General features: G+C 36.8%; 1 protein-coding gene across 2 annotated transcripts in view; it reads left to right on the top strand.

Annotated features, from left to right (window-relative positions):
* Window positions 1-22,682, top strand: part of KHDRBS2 (KH RNA binding domain containing, signal transduction associated 2) — a 682,130-nt gene that overhangs the window by 425,195 nt on the left and 234,253 nt on the right. For both annotated transcript variants that reach the window (XM_065912995.1, XM_065912996.1), the window contains exon 5: window positions 13,139-13,266. In XM_065912995.1, coding sequence (XP_065769067.1) covers window positions 13,139-13,266 — 128 coding nt within the window. The remainder of the gene's footprint in view (window positions 1-13,138; window positions 13,267-22,682) is intronic.

Below are 22,682 nucleotides of genomic sequence, written 5' to 3'. Positions count from 1 at the left end.
TTTCTTCTCAAACGGTCACTGAAATGGACCCTGTTGAATGTTCAGAAGTCATCCTCTTTATATTTCAGAATTGTCTGATTTTGCAGCTCTTCACTACTCTTTCCTTGGAACTCTAACAACTTTTGTCTCCATGGAACTTCATCCATGTCTTTACAACACAGGAAGTGTTCTGGGTTTTGCCTCAATTTTTCTTATGTATGTCATGGCTTGGAAAATTTCAAAAGGCATTAAATCATAAAACTTACCCCATTTGTTTCCTGTTATTCATAGATGACAATGCACCATCACCTTCATTCCATTGCTTTGAAACTGTTGAGTTTTTAAAAATTATTTCTCATTTTGTTATTTTTGTCAGATGGGAGGATAAATATAATCCCTGTTATTTTATCATTAATTGAAACAGGAATTCCTATAAAGAGAGGCTTAAAATTTACAAATAACCCAATAGAAAAGTGAATAGGGTTTTTAGGAAGGGTATCCAAGTGACTAAGAAGAAGATATTCACCATGATATAAAATCTTTTACCCACATAGATAATTTTTTTAAATGATGACTCACTATTGTTTGCAAAGTTATGGAGAATGAGCACTTTAATATCTTGTTAGTAGAAGTGTGAATTAATGCAAACCATTTTGGAAAGTCTGGCAATAAAAAAAAAATCATTCGACTCAATATTCCTTTTCAGAGAATCTAATTTCAGCATAAAAATAATACAATAAAATAATAATCACAAAGACGTAGACAGTTTTTAAGCTTCCACAAACAGTAGAATGATAAAACATATCAGTAAATTATATGTATATATACATGCTATGGAAACCTAATCAGCTACTAAAAACAGTGAGTTCTGTCTCCATGACCATGAAGACTGGTCATAATATCTTGTTCAGTTAAAAGAGAAACTCACTAAGCAACATGAATACTCTGATTATTATTATTAGAAAAAAAATAAAATGATATAGGAAAAAACAAAAGAATAAACACCATTCTATATTTTATACTTCAGAAGGGTGTGCTGGAGAGATGTCATTAAAAGATTACTTACTTTTTCGTTACCTATCTTGAAAGCATTGCTTTCAATCTTAAAAATGAATAAGAATTTGAAAATCCCAGGAATATTGCCAATAAGTGTCCAACAGTATTTGCTAAAATATTTACACACATAATGAAATAAAATAAATAAGGAAGTCCACTTTACTGTGTAGGTAATGAAACGAGAAGTTTATAGAATATACCATTTATATATAACTGCAAGAGAAGTTAATACTAGTTAAATGATACAAAAGCAGTTGTGGATGGATACAATTTACTGTTAGCTATGAAAATATGGTACCAGAAATGGCAGGAACATTTGGAAGTACCTCAACATATCTGGTAATTTTGAACTGTGACGCTCACTGCCTGAGTATTTTATCATGTAAGGGACTTCCCTCGTGGCTCAGACGGTAAAGTGTCTGCCTACAATGCGGGAGACCTGGGTTCGATCCCTGGGTCAGGAAGATCCCTTGGAGAAGAAAGTGGCAACCCACTCCACTACTCTTGCCTGGAAAATCCCATGGACAGAGGAGCCTGGTAGGCTACAGTCCACAGGGTCGCAAAGAGTCGGACAAAGCTGAGCCACTTCACAATGCCCCTCCTCATACTGTTCGAATATTTTTGCTTCTATTGATACTTTATTAACTTCTGCTTTTATGGAGTGATTTAAATGAGTCTTCTATTTCATCATAAGCATTTCAGTTTTCTTGTTTCAGTTGCATTTCTACAAAACCTTCTTTTAAAAGTGAGTAGGTTGCAAAAGTATCGGACATGACTTAGCAACTAAAGAACAACAAATGTTTGTTTTATTTATTGTCCGTAGGACTTCATCTCATGCCAATGATATTATGGTCACTAAATCTAAATATACTCTAGCTTGCAGACTTTTTAAAACTGGATATTTTCCAGATATTCAGTCAGACTAGACTGTAGGTTAAATTTACCATATGAAAAAAGCAGTCCTACACTAATTCATGGCTCTGAAACTTTCTGAATTCATCAAATCAGGGTTTTCCTGTAACACATTTTCATCCAAGGCCTTAAACTTTTGAGCCTAAATAGTCAATAGCAAGTTTTCCACATTTCATGATTTCAGTCGGTTCAGTCTCTCAATTGTGTTCGACTTTTTGCGAGTCCATGAACTGCAGCACGCCAGGCCTCCCTGTCCATCACCAACTCCCGGAGTCCACCCAAACCCATGTCCATTGAGTCGGTGATGCCATCTTCTGGGGTCCAGCCTCGGCAGGATCCAGGGGTTCCCTCAGGATGAACCGTGTCGGCGAGAGAAAGAGAGAGAGAGACAGAGAGAGAGAGAGAGTGACCAGACGGGGGGTGCAGCAGAGTCTGGCAAATCTTTATTTTTTACCGTAGCTTTTATATTCTAAGTTAGTACATTTTTAAGGGGAAGATAGTTTAATATTACATCAGCTTGTCCTACATGAAACCAGGGTGTTTTCTGCATACTTCTTTGTGAGAGTCTTGTACATTATCTACTGGCCTTGGGGCCTATTGACATTTTATGACCTAGGTGAATGCAAAGCTGTTTTCCATAATCTATTATTTAATGAACACAAAGGTCAGTCCTTTTGCAGAAGTTATCAGTTAAATTTATCTAAAAGGTTTACCATACAAAGACTCTGCAGCTCCCGTGAGGCAGCCCCTGTTTAGCATTCCTGGTTAAAATGAACAATTCTGAACTCTTAGATTTCTAAATCTTTAACTATAACCACTTATAGAATAATATTTTTGTGTTCTCTAATAGGACTTCCTCACCCCCGAAAGGCTCTGTGCCTGTTAGGGCCTTTTGTGTGATCAGGTTCTTTATGCTGTTTATGATTAAGGTGTTGTGAGCAGTCGTGTGCATTAGTACACATTTGCCAAGTAGGCTAGAATGCCAGCAAAGTGGTCTAAATTGAAACACTCCTTTCATCCTGGATAATCTTATAGGATACCACCGTCCAGGGACATATTGATTAAAGTTCTAGGTTGATTCTGTTTGGAGAGAGATCAGGGAATGCCTTCTGCCTGTGTCCAGAAATTAGGGAGTAGTCTTAATATAGCAACCATCAGAAAGACAGAGATCATCTTTAAGGTGAGTGCTGGGGCAGCTTTTTGAAATCCCTGAGGTCCTGATCTGCCTTGCTTGTCAGGTCTTCTCCTCATGACCTTGTCATGGGTGGGATCTCATGTTCCGGCTCCCGGCAGCCATCCAACCATCTCATCCTCTGCCATCCCCTTCTCCTCCTGCCCTCAGTCTTTCCCAGCATCAGGGTCTTTTCCAATGAGTCAACTCTTCTCATCAGGTGGCCAAAGTATTGGAGTTTCAGCTTCAACATCAGTCCTTCCAATGAACACCCAAGACTGATCTCCTTTAGGATGGACTGGTTGGACCTCCTTGCAGTCCAAGGGACTCTCACAAGTCTTCTCCAGCACCACAGTTCAAAAGCATCAATTCTTTGGCACTCAGCTTTCTTTATAGTCCAACTCTCACATCAATACATGACCACTGGAAAAACCATAGCCTTGACTAGATGGACCTTTGTTGGCAAAGTAATGATTCTGCTTTTTAATATGCTGTGTAGGTTGGTCATAACTTTCCTTCCAAGCAGTAAGTGTCTTTTAACTTCATGGCTATTGACTATTTGAGGTCTTTTGTGTTCCATACAAATTATAAAGGTGTGTGTTTTTTTTTTTTTTCCTAATTCTGTGATAAATACCATTGGTAATTTGACAGAGATTGCATTCAATCTGTGGATTGCTTTGGCTAGTGCTGTCACTTTCAAAATATTAATGCTTCCCCTCCAAGAATGCGGTCTATCTCTGCATCTGCCTATGTCATTTTCACTTTCTTATATCAGTATCAAATATTCTGTGCCCAAGTATTTTGCCTTCTTACATACATTTATTCCTATGTATTTTACTTTTTGCAACAATGGTAAGAGGGATTGTTTCCTTAATTTCTCTTTCTGATTGTTCATCTTTAGTGTATAGAAATAAAAAAGTTTTCTGTATATTAATTTTACATCCTGCAACTATGCAAAATTCATTGATTATCACTAGTAGTGTCTGGCAGCATCTTTAGGATATTTTACATGTAATATGTCATCTGCAGAGAGTGACAGTTTTATTCTTTTCCAGTATGGATTCCTTTTATTCTCTTCCCTTGTCTGATTGCTTTGGCTAAGACTTCCAAACTATACTGATTAATAAAGGCTAGAGTAATTAATAAAGGACATTCTTACCTTGTTCCATCTTTTAGATGAAATGACCCCATTTTTACCGTTAAGAATGATGTTTGTTGTGGCTTTTTCATATATATATGGCCTTTAATGTGTTGAGGTTTTTTCCCTCTATGCCCACTTTCTGGGAAGGTTTTTATCGTAGCTGTTTATTTAATTTTGTCAAAAGCTGTTACTGAATCCATTGAGATGATCGAATGGTTTTTATTCTTTAGTTTGTTACTATGGTGAATCGCATTTATTAATTTGCATATACTGAAGAATCCTTGCATCTGCGCACTTGGTAAATCCCACTTGACTATGTCATTTGATCCTTTTAATGTGTTGTTGGATTTTATTTGCTAATATTTTGAAGAAAACTTTTGCATCTATGTTCATCAATGATATTTGCCTGTAGTTTTCTTTTTTTGTGTGATGTATTTATCAATTTTTTGTATCAGGGTAGTGGTGGCCTTGTAGAATGAGCTTGGCAGTGTCCATCCCTTTGCAAGCTTTCAGAAGAATTTGAGAAAGAGAAGCGTTAAGTCTTTTCTAAATATTTGATAGAATTCACCTATGAAGCCATATGTTCCTGGATTTTTGTCTGTTGGAAGATTTTAAGTTATACTTATGATTATTCTTTTCATATTTTCAGTTTCTTGCTGATTCAGTCTTGGAACTGAACCAATCTTGGAACTTGGAATTCTCAAGAAAGTATCCATTGCTTCTAGATTGTCCATTTTATTGACATACACTTGCTTATAGTAGTCTTTTATGATCCTTTGTATTTTTGCAGTGTCACTGCTAACTTCTCCTTTTTCATTAATAATTTTATTGATGTGAGTCCTCTTCTTTTTTTCTTGATAAGTCTGGCTGAAGGTTTATCAATTTTGTTTATCTTTCCAAAGAACCAATTTTTAGTGTCATTAAGCTTTGTTATTGTTTTCTTCATTGCTATTTCAGTTATTTCTGCTTTGATTTTAACAGTTCGTTTCCTTCTACTAACTTTGGGTTTTGCTTGTTCTTCTTCCTCTAGTTATTTTAAAGAAAAGGTTAGGTTGATTATTTGTGATTTTTCTTGTTTTCTAATGTAAACTTCCCTTTTATAACATCTTTGCTGTATCCCATATGTCTTGGATAACCTTGCTTTTATTATCATTTGTCTCTATGTATTTTGTTTAATTTTTTCTTTGATTTCTTAAGTGATCCATTGGTTATTTAGTAGCATATTGTTTAGCCTCCATGTGTTTACTTCCTATACTTTGATTCCTAAAGTTTGATTTATTTCTTGTTGATTTCTAATCTCATAGTGTTGTGGTCAGAAAGATTCTTGATATGACCAATTTTCTTGTATTTATCAAAAATTGATTTGTGACTCAATGTGATCTATTCTAGAGAATATTCTGTATGTATTTGAGAAAAAAGTGTATTCTGCTGCTTTTGGATGGAATATCCCATTATTTCTATCTGGTCTAATGTGTCATGTAAAACTTGTGTTTCCTTAACAGTTTTCTGTCTGAATGGTCTATCCATTGATGTAAGTAGAACATTAAAGCCCCTCACTATTATTGAGTCACTGTCAGTTTCCCCTTTCATGGCTGCTCAGTTCAGTTCAGCTCAGTCGTTCAGTCATTTCCGACTCTTTGCAACCCCATGAACTGCAGAACGCCAGCCTCCCTTGTCTATCACCAACTCCCGAAGCTTGCTCAAACTCATGTCCATCAAGTCGGTTGTGCCATCCAAGCATTTCATCATCTGTCATCCCCTTCTCCTCCTGCCTACAATCTTCCTCAGCATCAGTTTTTGTTGTTTTTTTTTTCCCCCCTTGAATCAATTCTTCACATCAGGTAGCCAAAGAAATGGAGTTTCAACTTCAGCATCAGTCCTTCCAATGAATATTCAGGACTAATTTCTGTGAGGATGGACTGGTTGGATCTCCTTGCTGTCCAAGGGACTCTCAAGAGTCTTTGCCAATACCACAGTTCAAAAACATCAATTCTTCTGCTCTCATGCGTACATGACTACTGGAAAAGCCACAGCTTTGATGAGACAGACTTTTGTTGGCAAAGTAATGTCTCTGCTTTTTAATATGCTGTCTATCTTGGTCATAGCTTTTCTTCCAAGGAGCAAATGTTTTTAGTTTCATGCCTGCAGTCATCATCTGCAGTGATTTTGGAGCCCCCAAAAGTAAAGTGTGTCACTGTTTCCACTGTTTCCCTTTAGGTTTGCTGTGAAGTGATGGGACCAGATGCCATGATCTTAGTTTTCTGAATGTTGAGTTTTAAGCCAACTTTTTCACTCTCCTCTTTCACTTTCATCAAGAAGCTCTTTAGTCCTTCTTCACTTTCTGCCATAAGGGTGGTGCCATCTTCATATCTGAAGTTACTGATATTTCTCCTGGCAACCTTGATTCCAGCTTGTGTTTCTTCCAGTCCAGCATTTTCCATGATGTAGTCTGCATATAAGTTACATAAGTGGGGTGACAATATACAGCCTTGACATATTCCATTCCCGATTTGGAACCAGTCAGTTGTTCCATGTCCAGTTCTAACTGTTGCTTCTTGACTTTCATGACTCTTAGCATTGCCTTATGTATTGAGGTGCTCCTGTGTTTGGTGCATATATATTTACACTTGTTATATCTTCTTCTCCAATTGATTCCTTGATCATTATGTGGTGTTCTTCCTTGTCTCCTGTAATAGTCTTTATTTTAAAGTCCGTTTTGTCTGATATTAATATTGCTACTCCAGTTTTATTTTGAATTCTATTTGCATGAAGCAATGTCTTCCATCTCCTCACTTGCAGTCTGTAGGTATTCCTTGTGTTCCTAGGTCTGAAGTTGGTCTCTTGTAGACACCATATATATGGGTCTTGTTTTTGTATCCATTCAGCCAGTTTGTCTTTTGGTTGGAGCATTCAATTCACTTACACCTAAAGTAATTATTCATATGTATTATGAGACAGTTAGATAGCATCACCAACTCAATGGACATGAACTTAAGCAAACTCTAGGAGATAGTGGAGGACAGGAAAATATGGCATACTGTAGCTCATGGGGTTTCAAAGAGTCAGACATGGCTTAGCAACTGAACAACAACAACAAATATCCTTATTACCATTTTCTTAGCTTTTGCTTGTTATAGTTCATTTGGTTTCTCCTTCATATCTGAATGAGAGCCTTGTTCTGTTGTGTTTTCTTGGTTGAAAGTTTTTCACTTTCATCACTCTATATAAATCATGCAAATCCCTCTTGTCTGCAAAGTTTCTGATGAACAGAACCAGATGATAGTCTTATGGGATTCCCTTGTTTGTTATTTATTGCTTTTCCTTTGCTGCTTTTAGTGTATTTTCTTTGTTTTTAAGTTTTATCAATTTGATTAACATATGTTTTGGCATGTTCTTCCTTGGTTTTTCTTGTATGCAAATCTCTGCACTTTCTGAACTTGCTTGACTGTTTTCTTTCCTCTTTAGTGAAGTTTTCATTTATTTTCTCTTGGAATATTTTCTCAGTCTCTTTCTCTTCTCTTTTGGGACATATATAATGCAAATCTTTGTGCATTTAATATTGTCCCAGAGGTCTCTTAACTTTCCCCATTTCTTTTCAGTCCTCTTTTGCTTTATTCTATTCCACTTAATGATTTCCATCATTCTATCTTCCAGATCACTTATTGGTTTTTCTGCCTCATTTAGTCTGCTCCTGATTCCTTCTAGTGTATGTTCCATTTCAGTTATTTTATTCTTCAGCTCTGTTTGTTCTTTCTATTTTCTAGCTCTTTGTTAAAAATTTCTTGTATCTTCTAGGTCTGTACCTCCATTTTCTCCAAGACCTTGTGTCGCCTTTACCATCATTACTCTGATTTACTTTGGGGTAGATTTCCTACCTCCATTTCACTTAGCTGTTCTTCTGGGGTTTTATTTTGTCTGCTCATCTGAGACATATTTATCTGCCATTTCATTTTATGTGTGTTCATGGCCTCCATTCCACATTCCATGCAGGATTGTAGCTCCCCTTGCTTCTAGTGTCTGCTCTTGGTGAATGAGACTGGACTAGAAGCTTGTGCAGTTTTCCTGCTGGGAGGGGCTGGTGTCTGACCACCAGTGAGCAGGATCTCTTGTGGGAAGGGTCATGCCAAAGGGTGCATTTACAGGTGGATGTTAGCTCAGTAGCACTTTTGGCAGCCTATCTGCTGATGTGTGAGTCTGGGTTTTTGCCCTGTTGGTTGTTTGGCCTGAAGCATCCTCACAATGGGGACTGTAGTCTGTTGGATTGGTCCAGATCTTATTGCCAAAATGGTAGCCTCCAGGGTGCCCATGCCAGTTAGTGCTCCATGATCCCTGTATTATTAATGTCCTCATTCCCACAGTGAGCGGCAGCTGCCCCTGCCTCCACAGGAGACCACTCAAAACCGTGGTCTGGCCCAAGTTCCTGTGAAGTTACTGCTTTTTCCCTGGGTCCCAGTGTGCACAAGAGCTCATCTGTGCGTCTAAGAGCAGAATTTATTTCCCAAAGTCTTGTGGAGCTCCTGAGATTAAGCCTCACCAGCCTCCAAACCAAAGGCTCTGGAAGCTCCTCCTCCTAATGCCAGACTCTCCAGTCTTGGGAGTCTGCTGTGTGTCTCAAAATGATCACTTCTGTGGGAGAGCTTCTGCAATGTAATTATTGTCTAGTTTGTGGGTCACCTACCCAGTGGTAGGTGGATATATCTACCCAGTGGATATTGTATTTAATTATATCACACATGCATCCCTCCTACCATCTCATTGTGGCTTCTTCTCTGTCTTTGGATGTAGAATATCATTTTTTGTTAGTTCCAGTGTTTTTGGTTGATGGTTGGTCAGCATTTAGTTTTGATTTTGGTGGGTTTTTTTTTTTTTTTTTTTTTTTTGAGAGAAGGTGAGTTCAAGTCCTTCTACTCAAACATCTTGTCTCCAGTTCAGGTTATAGTATATTTTTGATAATATCACATTTGCAATGCAATCATGAAGCATTTTTTAAAACTAGTATTTTTAAGATTCTAGGTAACAAAATATCAGGAACATATGCCTCAATTAAATGTTTACTAGGATGCTCTAGTTTCAGTTGGTTTCATGACCTAGTAATGATGATTAATCAAAGTTTCATCTGTGCTTAATGAAGAACTGGGTATGAGCACATAATACACAATTAAAATCTTTGGAGTTTAGAAAATTATATTTATGTCGTGAAAATAATACATAAGATATACTTAGTTTAGAGAATACTTAAAGTTTAAGTATCTTTACATTTGGGCATTTAAAATTAGTTTTCATTTATCTGAAAGAGCTAGATGTTTTATTACTATAAATACTGTAGTATATACACCACAGTATTGTATACCTAGTTGTATACCTAGAAAAACTTGAGTTTATTAAAAACCTGGTCATTTAATAGTCCTAATACTGTAATTAACAAATCAATTGATTTTTCTTCAATGATACAAATTTGCATTAAAAGTATGATTGAAAAGTGTTTGTCACTATGTTACTTTGCAATTCTCTTATGCAATATCTGCTTCATTTATCACAAATTTGTGCAAATGACATTCAGAATTACTCCCCCAACCCATCTCTGAATTTCTAAGATAAACCTTAATGTTTCCTTAGCATTTTAAACTAAGGTTATCAAGATCAAATATAAATTCTCTACATTCAAGCTTTTTTCATTCCATTCTTTCTCTGATTATTGATGTTATATTACTTCTAGCCATTTCTGCATTAAAATGTCTTTTATTTCTACCTTTCCAAATCATACTGTACACCTTCCACTAAAGCATTCTTGAACAGCTTGTGGTTGCCCATCCGCTGTCACTCCATCACACAGGTACATACTGTGTACCTGTAGAATTTTATTGTTTCCACAATTCATCTACCTATGCTAAAGCCTAAAACATGTCTTGTTTTGCTCACTCTATGACTCTCCCATACTTTTTTATTAAGTGAAGTGATTTAGAAAATTGGACAGTATTCAATTTATTTTCTTAAAACATCAATTACTGTCCCTTTTGCTAGTCAGTAGGGCTTCCCTCATGGCTCAGATGACAAAGAATCGGCCTGCAATGAAGCAGACCCGGGTTTGATCTCTGGGTTGAGAAGATACTCTGGAGAAGGGAATGGCAACCTACTCCAGTCTTCTTGCCTGGAAAATCTGATAGACAGAGCAGCCTGGTGGACAATAGCCTATGGCATCACCAAGAGTCGGATATGACTGAGCAACTAACACATTTTGCTAATCAGCAATCCGTTCCATGTTTAATCTATATGTAATCATTTTAAAATAAGAGAGTGGCAAATATTCTAATTAATCAGAGTATAAGGTATGTTGAACAGAATAGGCTCCACCAGCATTAACATCAATGGATTTACCAAAGCTCTCAGCCTGTAATGTTAGGAACTTGATTTTATCAGCATTCTCTATGTTAGTTCTGGTTCTCCCAGAATCAGGATTAACTTGGATTAAACATGTAAGGACTTCATTAGGGAAAATGTTCTTGTGGCTAAAAAGATAAATGAGTAAGTAAGGAGGGAGCCAAGGAAGGCTGGAGAGCCCTCACAATAGAATATCTGACCCAAAGTAAAGAGAGGTCCTAGACAGTCCGGGGTGAAATTCATCTGGCCGTCTAGAAATCCTTGTGGCACAGGCAGAGGAGAACTGTGACACCCAAGTATCACTTATTTTAGCATTTCAATCACATTTGATCATTCACTGGAAGTTGCTCTTGGGTAGATGGCCTTGGGAGCAACATGAGTTCAGAACAAAGCAAGAGGAATTCTATTGTATACATCTGCAGTTACAGCTCTGAGTTCAGTTGGCCACCACAACCCTAGAAGATGATCCAGTTTTTAAAATATATTATATATAACTAGCTCATAAGAAATTTGATTACATATTAGCACCAGTGTTTTGCTTACACTGAGTTAACTTAATCTTAGTGTCAAATTTTGACATTAGTATTCATAATTCATATCAATGATTCATATCAATGTATGACAAAACCCACTGAAAAATAAAATTTAAAAAAAATAGTACATTGTCTAATTCTGTCAAAAGATATGCTCTAAAGTAAAATTATATGTATAAATTTATCTGCAATTTGTTAACTTTTTCTCAGCCTTCAATGTTGCAAGAATTAGAATCTGTCTCTTTTTTATAATTCATGACAACCTGGAGGGATAGGGTGGGGAGAGAAGTGGAAGGGGGGGGATTCAGGATGGAAGAGACCCATGTATGTATACCTATGACCGATTCACATTGATGTATGGCAAAAACCATCACAATATTGTAATTATTCTTCAATTTAAAAAAAAAAAAACTTTGGGGGTCCATGGATTTTCATTAGGTAAAAAGCTGCAAAGATCTGCTGTCAAATTAGAAATATTACATGGGAGGAACATTATGGAATTAATTTTTCATTTGATAGTGACTTCCCATTTCAATCAGAAGTAGCAGTTCGTCACATTCCCCAATCCTAATAAAATATTAGGTATGTTAATTCTTCAGTTTGATTGTTGTGTGCATGTGAAAAATAAGAGGTATAAATTGAGTAACATGTGACTTATTAATTGTCAATAGCGCTTCTGTCAATCTACTCTCCTGAATCCATTATCACTATTAGTCAGGTGCTGAACAGGGTGAACATGAAAGCAGCATGTTAACAATAAAAAGTAAATGCTTTGGAGTGACTAGTACTTTCACTTGTGAACAAAGTGGTTTTTGAGCATGAGGTAAAGTTTATGTTAGAAATGCTTGTAGATTGCATGCATCCCCCCATCGTCTAGGGTGGGCTATGTAAGGGAGTGCATGGTTTACATGTGCTGTTACTATAACTCACATGCATAGAGCTAACCTGGCTCTACTGTCCACAACAAGACCTCAGATATCATTTATGTTAACCCAAACATTGCCACAAATATTTCTCATCTCAATTCCTAGATAGCTCATGACTTTCACTTAAACCCATCTTTAATAAAATAGAATTTACTTGGATTGCCCATTTGGCAAAAATACCAATTATCCAGTTTTGCATTTCTCCACCAGGAGTTTGTGTGTATGTGTGTGTGTGTGTGTGTGTGTGTGTGTGCACTCACATAAGTGTAGTAGTAAAAAGAGAAACACGTAAGGCTGACACTAGTTTTTTGCAGGTAGCATTCATCTTCAGTGACTCAAGTCACTCTTTGGTCCTATTTAAATGACAAATATGTTTCCACACTGGTGCAGGATCAAGCTAGTCTCTTTGACTTTGACCCAATATCTGACTGCTATGAAGTTTGCCTTCTGCTCTGGCTATTATTCTCCATCAGCCCATAGCTGGAACACATAGGAAAGTATTTATTTTTAAACATTGCTCATCAAAGTTGCTTAGTTCAGTTGCACAGGTTCCCAGTTGTCTGAAACTGGCCATTCACTTGAATTTTTAAATTATTTTAGCACAGTGTCTACTTTGGTCCTTGGAGTTGACCCTCTTCAGTGTATGTGTCTGGGATAATTGAGTGTTATGCAGTCATCCACAATCTGCGCATACTCATTCCAGTAAAGTTGTTTCCCAGTAATTCTCTTAGGAGCAACCATAACTGTGGTACCTTCTAAGATCTTGTTCTCTATTGTTAGCTTTTCTTTTCTGGCTAACATATAAAGTGATATCCCAGCAAATCTCATTTGATTTCCTGATGTGTTCTTCCTTGATAAAAGAAGCAACTTCAATTTCTCTCTATAAAACTAAGAACTTAAAGTATGTTTACTTTTACATCATTTTGGATTTTTGTATATGTCTCCAACAAATAAATGAAAACAACTTTTTCTTACTATGTTTGTTCAGTTCTAAGAACTTCAGGCCCCATTTCAACTCAACAGATCATGTTTTTTCTTCTAGGACTATAATGATGAAATTCGTCAGGAACAACTACGTGAATTATCTTACTTAAATGGCTCAGAGGACTCTGGTCGTGGCAGAGGTGTTAGAGGCAGAGGGATAAGAATAGCTCCCACAGCTCCGTCAAGGTACATTGCTTCTTGCTTTAAATAAATTAGCAGTCACTGAAGATGGCAATCCCTTGCCGGCCTGCTCTGTGTCATGATCACAGCTAGGAGTAAACAACATCAGCAACAATAACCACCACTGACAAAAAAAGCAATAACAACAGATGCTTATACAGCTCATAAGAGCTATACATAAAGTATCACCAGTGTACGGTTAAGCATCATCTACAGGTGAGCAACTGATAAAGATGTAACCAATATGCCTGAGAACACACAGGCAGTCTGACTCCAAAACTCAGAGTCTGAGCTCTTAACAACTGTTCCAAAAAGAAAAGAGGAGCAAACCTGAGGCTCTTTACTCTGGTCTTGTCCCCAGGATAAAGGCAAGCAGATGATATAGTTATACACATCTTTGAGTCAGGATGACCTTACATAGAGAAAATTTCAAATATTTCCGGTGCCTTAAGTGATCCTTGAATTGATACAGTCTTACCAGAGAGGTATAGAGATAAATGAGGATAATGATAGATGGAGGTAAGTAAATAGATATTTAAACAAATAAAGAGTCCAGAAAGCCAGATGTATATTACCACATGGTTGAAAGTAAGAATACTTTGTTTAGTTATATTTGGTTGTGCAATGTCATCAGAAAATATTTTATTTGATATTGTTCACTTTGCAAACAAACTGGAATCTTTCTGTATCAGAATTTGTTTTGTAGGATTCTGTGTTTGTCAATCTTTCAGCAGAAAGCATTGTTCTGTAAAGAGGTAAAGTGAAAAATACTCACACATTTCACACAGAGGCTGTGTAATTCTGTCCTTCTCTTTGTCCTGTTGACGCTGGCTTTCAAACCTCTAAATGTCTTAGAATTAGAGTAGTATTTCATATATTGCTTAGAAACCATCTTAAGAGATTTCAAGATACTTTACTAATTCAATTTGTGTTTTATTTGCTTTTATTAACATCATCATTAATTTATTTTTCTTTTTTAATTATTATTTATTTTAATTGGAGGATAATTGCTTAACGATATTGTGACAATTTTTGCCATACATCAACATGAATCAGTCACAGCTGCATATGTGTCCTCCCATCCTGAAATCCTTCCCACCTCTTTCCTCACACTATCCCTCTGGGTTTTCCTTTTTTTTTTTTTTTCCCTTTAATTATGTCCCAAATATTTTAACCACCTTCCATCACTGGTTTTAACCTTTAATGACACACATCAATAAATGTATACTTATCAGGAAAAAAAGTTAAGAATGACAAATTTCCCAAATAAAGTATCAAGGGAATAATTGACTATCTAAATGTAAAACCTGGCAATTATGCAATTACTTTGACAAATGAAAAACCTTCTGAAAATGTTTCAGTGATTATTTTTACATTTTATTCTTTAAAATTTTTTTATAATTGAGCTTTCTAATGCTACCCAGAACATTAGTTTATTTTTATGGATATACCTTTTATGGAATCAGCCTTTTATAAGACCCTTATATTAATCCCATCTTTATGGGTTGGAGAATGACATCATTGCAACTATTAAGTTGATCATATCATAGGGTTTAAATAATGAAATTATCACTTTTGTAGTTCAAAAATTGATAATTTTGACAGTTTTTTATGGTGCAAATTATGCATTAAAGGAGAAGGAAATGGCAGTCCACTCCAGTATTCTTGCCTGGGAAATCCCATGAAAAGAGGTGCCTGGTGGACTATAGGCCATGGGGTCAAAAGAGATGGACATGACTTAGTAACTAAACCACCACCACCAAGTATGTATTGAGTGAGTATACAGGGAACTAGTCTTTTTATATTCTATATTCCTTGGAATTGGGACCATTTAAAAAAATAACACATTAACCTGTTTTTGAGATTATAAAATCATTCTATTAAAGGATTTTGTTTTGTTATTTTGTTATGTTATTTGTTCCTTAAGGTAATAATGTAGCTGTCATATTGAGTAAGCCATATAAAATTTCAACTTTAGTGAATTTTTAACTCTAAAATATTAATTTCTCCAGTTGTTTAGTAAAGGATAGAGCATTGTATTCTTGATTTTTAAATACCTTGGAAAAATTTGATTGAAAGCTTTGCTCAATCTGATACTGCATATGTAAAAAAGGGAATTAATATTGAAAATTAAACCTCAATTTCAATGCCATCTTAATGTTATTAATATATTAATATTAATAAAAGTAAATATAGCAGAACTCTGATGTCTTCTGTTTCAAACCACATGATGAAATGCATCTGCAATTGTAAGAATAAGAAAATATTGTCACAAAATAGAAGATCATATTAATCAGAAAGTTCTTAAAACACATGGATTAATGGATGCTCACTCATTTCTACATTCATGAAGTTGGGATTTTTTTTAACTTATTTGATTTCACTTAAATTCAAAAAGATTTGTACCTGGTGTATTTTTAAAACTTTAATTTGTTGAAAATGTGTTTAATTAAAGGAATTTATATTTCAACAAGCATATCTATGAAAATTATCGAATCTTCCAATAATAATGCATACCAGAAAACAATGCATTACATCTATGTATTATAATAATTTATATTACATTATTCCCCTTCGTGGATCACATCCTTGTTTCAGCAAAAGGGCTTGTATAACTCAATGAAGCTCTAAGTCATGCCCTATAGGATCACCCAAGAAGGATGGGTGAGAGTGAAGAGTTCTGACAAAATGTGGTCCACTGGAGAAGGAAAAGGAAATGCAAGAAGGCAAAGTGGTTGTCTGAGGAATCTTTACAAATAGCTGAGGAAAGATGACAAGAAAAAGGCAAGGGAGAGAGGGAAAGATATATCCAACTGAATGCTGAGTTCTAGACAATAGTAAGAAAAGATAAGAAGGCCTTCTTAAATGAATAGTGCAAAGTAACAGAGGAAAACAATTGAATGGGCAACACTAGAGATCCCTTCAAGAAATCTGGAAATATCAAGAGAACATTTCATGTCAGGATGGTCACGATAAAGGACAGAAATGGTAAGGACCTAACAGAAGCAGAAAAGATTTAAGAGGTAGCAAGTATACACAGAACTATGTAAGAAAGGTCTTAATTGTCCAGATAACCATGATAGTTTGGTCACTCACCTATGCCAGACATCCTATAGTGTGAAGAAAAGTGGCCTTAGGAACCATTACTATGAACAAAGTTAGTGGAGATGATGGAATTCCAGTTGAGCTATTTAAACTCCTAAAAGATGATGCCATTAAATATGCATCAATATGTCATATGTCACTGCACTCAATATGTCATCATATTTGGAAAATTCAAACAGTGACCACAGGACTGGAAAAGGTCAGTTTTCATTCTAATCCCAAAGAAGGGCAATGCCAAAGAAAGCTCAAAGTACCTCACAGTTGGGCTCATTTCACAGGCTAGGAAGTTCATGCTCAAAATCCTTCAAGCTAGGTTTCAACAGTACATAAACCAAGAACTTCTAGATGTACAATCTCAGTTTTAAAGCGGCAGAACAACCAGAGATCAAATTGCCTTCATTCGTTGGATCGTGCAGAAAGAAAGGGAATTCCAGAAGAAAATCTGCTTCTGCTTCATGGACTATGCCAAAGCCTTTGACTGTGTGAATCATAACAAGCTGGAAAATTCTTAATGAGAATGGGAATACCAGAGTACCTTACCTATCTCCTAAGTAACCTGTATTTGTGTCAAGAGGCAACTGTTAGAACCAAACATAGAACAACTGACTGGTTAAAAGTTGGGAAGTGAGTATGTCAAGGCTGTATATTGTCACACTGTTTATTTAGCTTACATGTAGATTACATCATACAAAATACCAGTCTGGATAAATCACAAGCTGGAATCAATATTGCCCAGAGAAATATCAACAACCTCAGATATTCAGATCATATTGCTCTAATGGCAGACAGTGATGAGGAATTAAATAGCCTCTTGCTGAGGGTGAAAGAGGAGAGTGAAAAAGCTAGCTTGAAATTTAATATTAATTTAAAAAAAAAGACTAAGATCATGGCATCCAACGCCATCATTTCATGGCAGGAAGATGGAGAAAATGTGGAATCAGTGTCAGATTTTATTTTCATGGGCTCAAAAATCAATTGTGAATGGTAACTGCTGCCATGAAATCAAAAGATGCTTGCTTTTTGGAAAGAAAGCTGTGACAAATCTGATGTGAAGAATTAGCTTATTGTTAAAGACCCTGACACTGGGAAAGATTGAATCAAAAGGAGAAGGTGGCTACAGAGGATGAGATGGTTAGATAGCATCACCAACTCAATGGACATAAACTTGAGCAAACTCTGGGAGACAGTGGAGGTCAGAGGACACTGATGTGCTATAGTCCATGGGGTCACAAAGAGTTGGATATGACTTAGCTACTTAACAATAAAAACATTACATAATTGAAGACTTATGATCTTCACATATATCACCACTACATGTTGGATGAGTGTGAACAGTAGAAAAATAAGATATTTGAAGCAGTCTTTGAAGTTATTTTTGTTTGTTTTCTACAATGAGAACTATGGATGGAGGAGCCTGGTGGGCTGCAGTCCATGAGGTCGCTAGGAGTTGGACACGACTGAGCGACTTCACTTTCACTTTTTACTTTCATGCATTGGAGAAGGAAATGGCAACCCGCTCCAGTATTCTTGCCTGGAGAATCCCAGGGATGGGGGAGCCTTGTGGACTGCCATCTATGGGGTCGCACAGAGTTGAACATGACTGAAGAGACTTACCAGCAGCAGCAGCAGCAGCAGCATCAATGAGAGCTAATACATAGATAGAAAAATGGAGCTTGTTAAAGAGTACTCACATTTGTTTCCAAGAAAGATGACTCAATCACCACTGTGATGACAGAGAAGACTTAGAGAAACACACAGAGAGACAGACACTCATGGCAGAGAACCCAGTGAAAAGGCAAATCCATTATCCCACCCAGAAATAAGTACCGCTCAGAATATTAGAGGTAAATGATGAGATTAGAGATGAACATTTTTATGAATTAGTTTCTGATTGGGCTTCCCATTTGGCTCAGCTGGTAAAGAATCTGCCTGCAATGCAGGAGACCTGGGTTCAGTCCATGGATTGGGAAGATCCCCTGAAGAAGGGAAAGGCTACCCACTTCAGTATTCTGGCCTGGAGAATTTCATGGACTGTATAATACATAAGGTTGTGATGAATCAGACACAACTGAGCAACTTTAAATTTCACTTCACTTTCAGTGCCTGATTAGATTTTGGAGATCAGAGAGTGGTCCTACACAGGATAAATCTCTAATGTCTGCCCTGGTTAGAAATTAATGACATATATTAAAATTAGGTAAAAGACCAAGTTTAATGAAGAATATAATTATTCCTATAGTTGATCCTAGGCTATGGATTGCTGGTGTGTCCTTGGGAACATGACTTGTACTTTCTGTGACTTGGTTCTCAACCTTTTATAATAGCTTAGAAATAGCTATGTGACAACTTTGTCAAGATTTTTAAGTTAGATGACACATGTAAAGCACTGGTTCCCAAACTGGTTCCGTTCCGTTCAGTTGCTCAGTCATGTCCGACTCTGGGTGACCCCATGGCCAAACTGGTTAGCACATTGGAATCACTGAAGATCACTGCTGCTGGAGACTGATTTAATCAGCATGGAGTGCAGTCTGGAGTCTGGACGTTTTCAACGATCTTTAGGTGACTCTAACTTGCAGACCAGCTAAGGAAACGTGGTCCAGGTTATGGTGTCTGGTAGGGAGGAAAGTGCTAACCGTCATCAGGGCGGGAGACTGCAAAGTGCACTGTGAGGCACAGGAAGTGGTGGCAATCATCTCCCAAGGAGGGCCTAGGAGCAGCTGTCAGTGAATGCACCTGAAGAGTAAAAAGGGGGAGTGGGAAGAAAGGCAGAGTTATACACATCCAAAGAAGGCATGTATAACCCACAGTGATAAACGTACCAGGTACTGTGACGTGGGAACTGTGTAAATGAACCCGGTGGATCTGGAAAATAGTAAGATACTGGTGACACCAGTCAAGAGTATTTTCAACAAAGTGGAGAAAGCAATAACTAGATTTCATTTGAGTCAGGAATGAGCAGGGAGTGTGGAATTAAGGATAGAAAACTTTCAAGAAGTCAGAAAAGTAGAGAAAAGAACACTATAGTGTTGATTCAGCCAGGAACACTATGTTCTAAATAGGTGATATCAATCTTGAGTTGAATTGAAGATCTGAGTTGATGAGAGATATAGGGTTAATATTCCAGGGTAAGAACATACGATGTCAGAGATAATGAGTCAGGTTCAAGAGATAGGCAGGGTTCTGTCTGGGAGACAGTTGATGAAGGAATGGGATGAGAAATTAGATTTGATGTGAGCATAATGTAATTCTAAAGCAGGAAGAATTGCTATAGATTCAGAAATCTTATTTTACCCATTAAGAAAACAGTTATAACAACTCAGGCTCAGGGAGTTATAACAACTTACCTGTGATTGTTCAATGGCATAAATAGAATTTCTGCTAAAGTATGATGACATGATTTACTACCCAGCCAAGGAACACTTTCAAAAGTATTAAAATGCTAAACTAGGACAGCAGTTATAATTCTGAACTATACTGGGCAAACCTGGATATTTGCACACCTTACATATGAAGTGTTAGGAGGCTCAATGAAGGCAAAAATTTGTCTATATTTCCATTTTATAGATGGGCTTTTGTGTCATCACAGTAGTTTAGAATATTATGGTCTTAGATATATTGTGATTGAAGGGGGCACTGGGCCTTTCAGGGTCTCCAATGTAGGAGAGCATTCTCTATACATTAGATTTACAGTAAGTTCTCTAATAGTTTCTCTATTCATCAGCTCTATAATCTGTTGAAAACTTTTAAAAGCTCTACCAGTATTCTTTATTGTTCACTCTTAAAGCTCATTTACCACAAGAGCCAACTGCCTACTATTCATAGCAGAAAGCATAACCTACACCCCCACCTGTTCAGTTTAGTTCAATTCAATTCAGTCACTCAGTCCTGTCTGACTCTTTGTGACCCCATGGACTGCAGCAAGCCAGGCCTCCCTGTCCATCACCAACTCTCAGAGTTTACTCAAACTCATGTGCACTGAGTTGGTGATGACATCTCATTCTCTGTTGTCCCTTTCTTCTCCCACCTTCAATCTTTCCAGCATCAGGGTCTTTTCAAATGAGTCAGTTCTTAAAATCAGGTGGCCAAAGAATTGGGGAGTTTCAGCATCAGTCCTTTCAATGAATATTCAGGACTGATTTCCTTTAGGATGGACTGGTTAGATCTTGTTGCTCTCCAAGGGACTCTCAAGAATCTTCTCCAACACCAAAGTCCAAAAGCATCAATTCTTCAGTGCTCAGCTTTCTTTAGAGTCCAACTCTCACATCCATACATGACTCCTGGAAAACTATAGCTTTGGCTAGACATAACTTTTATGGCAAAGTAATGTCTCTGCTTTTTAATATGCTATATAGATTGGTCATAACTTTCCTTCCAAGGAGTAAGTGTCTTTAATTTCATGTCTGCAGTCACTATAGAAATATAGACTAATTTTTGCCTAATTTTTTATTTTGGAGCCTAAAAATATAAAGTGTGTCACTATTTCCATTGTTTCCTGATCTATTTGCCATGAAGTGATGGGACTGGATGCCATGATCTTAGTTTTCTGAATGTTGAGCTTTAAGCCAAGTTTTCCACTCTCCTCTTTCACTTTCATCAAGAGGTTTTTTAGTTGTTCTTCACTTTCTGCCATAAGGGTGGTGTCATCTGCATATCTGGGGTTATTGATATTTTCCTGGCAGTCTTGATTCCAGCTTGTGCTTCATCCAGCCTAGCATTTCTCATGATGTATTCTGCATATAAATTAAAAAAGCAGGGTGACAATATACACCCTTGATGTACTCCTTTTCCTATTTGGAACCAGTCAGTTGTTCCATATCCAGTTCTAACTACTGCTTCCTGACCTGCATACAGATTTCTCAGGAGACAGGTCAGGTGGTCTGGTATTCCCATCTCTTGAAGAATTTTCCACAGTTTGTTGTGATTCACACAGTCAAAGGCTTTGGCATAGTCAATAAAGAAGAAGTAGATGTTTTTCTGGAACTCTTGCTTTTTTCAATGATCCAACAGATGTTGGCAATTTGATCTCTGGTTCCTCTACCTTTTCTACATCCAGCTTGAACATCTAGAAGCTCATGTACTGTTGAGGCCTGGCTTGCAGAATTTTGAGCGTCACTTTGCTGGCGTGTGAGATGAGTGCCACTGTGTAGTAGTTTGAGCATACTTTGGCATTGTCTTTCTTTGGGATTGGAATGAAGACTGATGTTTTCCAGTCCTGTGTCCGCAGCTGAGTTTTCCAAATTTGCTGGCATACTGAGTGCAGCACTTTAACAGCTTCATCTTTTAGGATTTGAAATAGCTCAGTTAGAATTCCATCACTTCCACTAGCTTTGTTTATAGTAATGCTCGCTAAGGCCCACTTGACTTTGAATTCCAGGATGTCTGGCTCTAGATGAGTGACCACAACTTCGTGGTTATCTGGATCATGAAAATCTTTTTTGTACAGTTCTTCTGTGCTTTCTTGTCACCTCTTCTTAGTATCTTCTGCTTCTGTTAGGCCCATACCATTTCTGTCCTTTATTGTACCCATTTTTGCCTGAAAAGTTCTCTTGCTATCTTTAATTTTCTTGAAGAGACCTCTAGTCTTTCCCATTCTACATCCCATAATCATCATTTTCTTAAAAGGCTTAGCGATCTTGCTGAAAGCAGTGCTTTCTGGTGGCCAAAATCTCAGACAAAATAAAAAGTGAAATAACTATGGTTTTGCCCAAAGATTTTAGACAAACACTCAACCTTTCCAAAGGCCTCATAATACTTAAAAATTAACTGCAACCATTTGATCTCATTCTTTTAGTACAAATTACTTATGTGTCCAGCACTACAGTGCAAGATATTCAGTTATTATTTTTATAGCAGAGTCTGCATGTGTTCACTAGCACAGGAAATAAATTATATCAGGAACTTTGCCCATTCAAAGGGTTATGTGCATGACGATAAATCAGTGACAATGAGTTATGATTCAAGTGACCTTAAATCTAAGCTACTATAATAGGCAGAATGATATCATGATAGCTACAAGTATTGTCAAAGTGCAGCTTTTTTTTTTTTAAGTGACAAAATTGCCTATCACTGTCAGTTACCTCCAGCATGAAGGAGACATTGAAAATTAGGTGCACTGAATGGTCCAGTGAGTCATATATTAGACATTGCTCTCATTTTCACTTTTTTGGTAAACTTCGAATAGAAATGAGAGTGGGTTGATTTTTGGTTGTTTTGCTTTAAATTTTTAGTGTTATAAAAAATATCAAAGTATTTTACACGGTTTTCACGATAACTCAGTCATACCCAATATTTACAAAACTTACTCTATGGAGGTCAAA

This window comes from Muntiacus reevesi, chromosome 20, assembly GCF_963930625.1.
Source record: "Muntiacus reevesi chromosome 20, mMunRee1.1, whole genome shotgun sequence".
In the NCBI taxonomy this organism is placed as follows: domain Eukaryota; kingdom Metazoa; phylum Chordata; class Mammalia; order Artiodactyla; family Cervidae; genus Muntiacus; species Muntiacus reevesi.
This window is presented reverse-complemented; position numbering and strand designations above follow the sequence as displayed.